This window comes from Tuber melanosporum, assembly GCF_000151645.1.
Source record: "Tuber melanosporum whole genome shotgun sequence assembly, scaffold_320, strain Mel28".
NCBI classification, from domain to species: Eukaryota; Fungi; Ascomycota; class Pezizomycetes; order Pezizales; family Tuberaceae; genus Tuber; species Tuber melanosporum.
This window is the reverse complement of record NW_003298998.1, coordinates 35,963-40,187: the sequence shown is the minus strand read 5'-3', so window position 1 is coordinate 40,187 and position 4,225 is coordinate 35,963. Positions and strand designations below refer to the sequence as shown.

General features: G+C 48.9%; 1 protein-coding gene; it reads left to right on the top strand.

Annotated features, from left to right (window-relative positions):
* On the top strand, nucleotides 1–3,433 carry GSTUM_00001935001 (uncharacterized protein). XM_002839232.2 has 3 exons: nucleotides 1–302; nucleotides 378–1,020; nucleotides 1,073–3,433. The coding sequence occupies exons 1-3, from the start codon at nucleotides 87–89 to the stop codon at nucleotides 3,022–3,024; spliced, it is 2,811 nt and encodes a 936-aa protein (XP_002839278.1). The 5' UTR covers nucleotides 1–86; the 3' UTR covers nucleotides 3,025–3,433.
* The last annotated feature ends 792 nt before the right edge of the window (nucleotides 3,434–4,225 follow it).

Here is a 4,225-nt window from a genome sequence, read left to right as displayed (position 1 = left end):
CTCGCGATCCTGAGGCATCCCGCTCGGTTCCCCATTCTACTGTGTCGTCGTCGGGTCGCCCACCAAACTCGAGAGCAACATCGGCGATGCCGGAGCCCCAGAGTGTTACAACCAATGGCACAAGTCCTCTGGCACCCTCTACCGGTATCCCCGATGATGGCAATCGTCAGAGCCACCACCCGCAGAGACCAAAAAAGACATCGATTCAAGGATCCACTGGGATATGGGTACTTGGAAAGACCATTGGTGCCGGTAGTATGGGTAAGGTCAAGCTTGCTAGGAAGTTGGATACCTCGGAACAGGTTCGCATCCCACCAGTTACCCCGTAGTAATTATGCATTATTATCGCTTACCGGGTTTTGTGCTGTGGAATCTAGGTTGCTGTCAAAATCGTACCCAGGCAGGTTATCCAAGACCAGGGGATAGACCCGGCGACTGGACAGCCGTACCCTCCTCGTCACGATGATAGCAAAGAGGTTCGAACGGCCCGGGAGGCTGCTATAGTTACTTTACTTGATCACCCGTACATTTGCGGAATGCGCGACGTAATCAAGACAAACAACCATTGGTATATGCTTTGCGAATATGTGAATGGCGGGCAAATGTTGGACTATATTATCTCACACGGGCGATTGAAGGAAAAACAAGCTCGTAAATTCGGCCGTCAAATTGCGAGTGCGCTTGACTATTGTCATAGGAATTCGATCGTTCACCGCGACCTCAAGATTGAAAATATCTTAATTTCGAAGACCGGCGATATAAAGATCATAGACTTTGGACTCTCAAATCTGTTTTCTCCGAGATCTCATTTAAAAACCTTTTGCGGTTCTCTTTACTTTGCTGCTCCAGAGCTACTACAGGCTAAGCAATATATTGGTCCGGAGGTTGATGTTTGGAGCTTTGGAATCGTTCTTTATGTTCTAGTCTGTGGGAAGGTTCCGTTTGATGACCAGAGCATGCCCGCGTTGCACGCAAAAATCAAGCGTGGTGTGGTTGATTACCCTCAATGGCTTACTTCAGGTATTGCAAATCTCCGACGTTATCGGGGTGCTAGCTTGCTGATAGAAAATAGATTGCAGGAACCTACTCGCGCGGATGCTTGTTACTGATCCTAGGAACCGAGCTTCACTGCAAGAAATCCTGAACCACCCCTGGCTACTCAAAAGCTTCCAGGGGCCTCCAGAGAACTATCTTCCTCACCGAGAGCCTCTTACACTCCCGCTTGATCCCCAAGTTGTTCGGGAGATGACAGGGTTTGAGTTTGGGACCACCGAGACCATCACTGCACAGCTTTCAAGGATTATTGATTCAGAAGATTATCAGAGCGCCGTCCGGAATGCAGCGAGCAGTACACCCCTAGCATCACCAAATCCGGAGAGAAAAAAGGGATTTGGATTTGATTTCTACAAACGACGCTCCTCAGCGAGCTCTAAGGATACACTGACGAACCCTAGTAGCGAGATCTTAACACATCCCATGCATCCAGATCCCATCAACGCGTACAATCCACTTATTTCTATTTATTACTTGGTTCGGGAGAAGTTGGAGAAAGAGCGCCCGCCGACAGATCCACCTGCGCAGCTTCTATCACCCGCTACGGATGCCGAAAAATTCGCAAAGATGACTATACCCAAGCAGCCAGAGGCTGCTCACACTAGTGAATCAAGCTACGAGTTCAAGGGTGAACCTGCGCCTGCTGGTGGAAGAACTCGCCCGAGGGCAAGAACTCATGGAGACGAAGAGGTTTCTGAGGCGATGAAAAAGATCAACCACGGCGGCGTTTCGCCGCCACCTTCTCCGGTCATCCCTCAACATGTCAAGGAAGAGGCCGCCGCGACAAAGAAGGAGAGTACTGTTGGCGGGATGCTTAGGCGATTTAGCACAAGAAGACATAATTCTTCCCGGGGTGATGCGTCGAGAGCGGATATTAAGCCCCCACCTCCACCAACTCTATCTTTACAGCCGCCAAGTGGCCCTCCACAGGCTGATATAGCTCCTCCACGGAAGAGCCTTTCGGTCCGGCGGCCCCCGGGATCGTCTCGCGGGGAACCAAAGTCTGCTGCCCAGGCGGTTCAACCCGATCTGTTGACACCCCCGACAACTTCAGACGGGGGCTCAAAGCGGTCAAGCAAGTTGGGTAGATCTACTAGTGTATCCGAGGCTGATTGGCGACGAAGGTATGGTCGAAATCACCCTGGTGATCCTCCAGGTACAAGTGGCTCTGAAAGGTCAATCTCCGCTAGGGATGATGGTGCTGTTAGTGACAGGGGTTCCAGCACATCAAAGGCTACGACAACCCGAACCAAATCATTAAGTCATGGACGGAGAGAGGCCTCCAGAAGCCGCCGTTCGCGAAAGGACGAGGCTATCGCCACTCCATCTGTACCCAATGAGGCTCCGGGAGAGGATGGCGCAGACGCAGCCACATCAGTAGGGAGCGCAGATGGACAGAACTCTGCAACATTATCTTCGGACTATGTTAAGCCGGTTTTCCTCAAAGGACTTTTCAGCGTGGCTACAACATCTACTAAGCCTCCAGTTGAGATCAGAATGGACATCATTCGTGTTCTCAAGCAGCTCGGCGTGTCCTACCGGGAAATTAGAGGTGGATTTACCTGTGTCCACAGGCCTAGCATCGATCTTAAGAGTGTTCAAGATAACCCGTCGCCCCAATCTCCAGAAGCCACCAACATGGTCACTACATCGTCTCACCGAAGAAAACTCTCGTTCGGCGGGACCAATAGCAGCAATGCGGGTCCTGGAGCAGGACAGCCGTCCCCACACAAGTCAAGTGGAAAGCGTAATAGAGAACGCGCAGACACTAGCTATACCAACAGTGACGTCTCCAACGAATCCATGCATGACGGCGTCCTTGGTGGCTCCCTAATCCTCCAATTCGAAATCTACATCGTCAAGGTTCCGCTACTGGCCCTCCACGGGGTCCAATTCAAGAGCGTGAGCAAGACGAACACATGGCAATACAAGTCCTTGGCTAGCAGAATTCTCGCAGAACTTAGACTCTAGAATTACTAGCAGTTTGGCACCTTCAATCCTAATTTAGCACTATCGTTTATCATGGTTTTTCGGTTTTCGGGGGAAACGTGGAGGGGGGGTGATGGTTAGGGTCGGTGGGGTTAGGGAAAAACAGTTTTTGTCTTTTTTTTGTTTTTTTTCTTTATTCAACTTGGCGGTATTCGCATGGTTTAACGTATTCTCTTTTTTTTTTCTCCTTGGGTTTGTGAATCGTCTTGTCTCCATCTGCCTTGCCAGGATACCCTCCTCTGCGTGTGTTGGAAATGGCGTCGCAGGGTCTACGCCTGACCATTACTACCAGTCACTTTTGTCAGTTTTAAGAATCGTGATATCGTGGGCACAGAGTGGCATGACATGGAATAAGTGAGAGTGGGTGTGTTACTCTGTTCCTTTTTTTCCCTTCTCTTTCTCTTTTCGGTTCCGTTTCCTATTTTTTTTTTTACCAGCATAGCGTTAGGTCCGGATATGATGTTCTCGCACCAACCAGTCTAAAACGAAAGATTCTTCTCTCTTGCTCCTTTTCCTTTTATCACTTTCCATTCGAACTTGATTTACTCCTTTTTCTATCTCATCTCGGAGTTGGCACTATAACTTGGAATAATTATTTGGCTGATGTAACAATTGAGATGACAGCTTTTCCTTCCCTTACCTATTTCCTTAGTCGCTTATTTGCTTCTCTGTGTTTTCGCATGTCAACTTAGCTGCCTGGGGATAATTTTTCTACGGTGTTCTTTTCCTTCTTTTGACTTGTTTGGCTGACTAAATTAAATGCCCTGCCGATCGCCGATTCTTTTCTTTCGTTCGCCGCTAGTCTAGCCGATTAATGAGATAGTTTTTAGTTGTAGTAGTAGCTTTTTATTTAGGAAGAGGTTAGAAGAGGAAGGAGGTTAGGTAATGAGCTCTATGATATCCTTGCGCGGATTGATGATCATGAGGGATCACTCGGTGGTGCCTTACGAGAAGTAGATTTCGGCGTCGACGCGTGTGCGCTATTAAGAATACCGTAAGGGTTGTAATATCTGAGCCGTCAATTTGCGTGGACTCCTGGGGAGAGTGATCCTGGCTATCTTGTTTGCATAGAAGGGTGCCTGGAGGAATAGCTAGACATGTGCATGGTACTTGAAATTTATAGCGTTAGTTATGGAAGCGTGGTTTGGGAGATTGTCCTGGGTCACGGTTCCAGGTATGATAT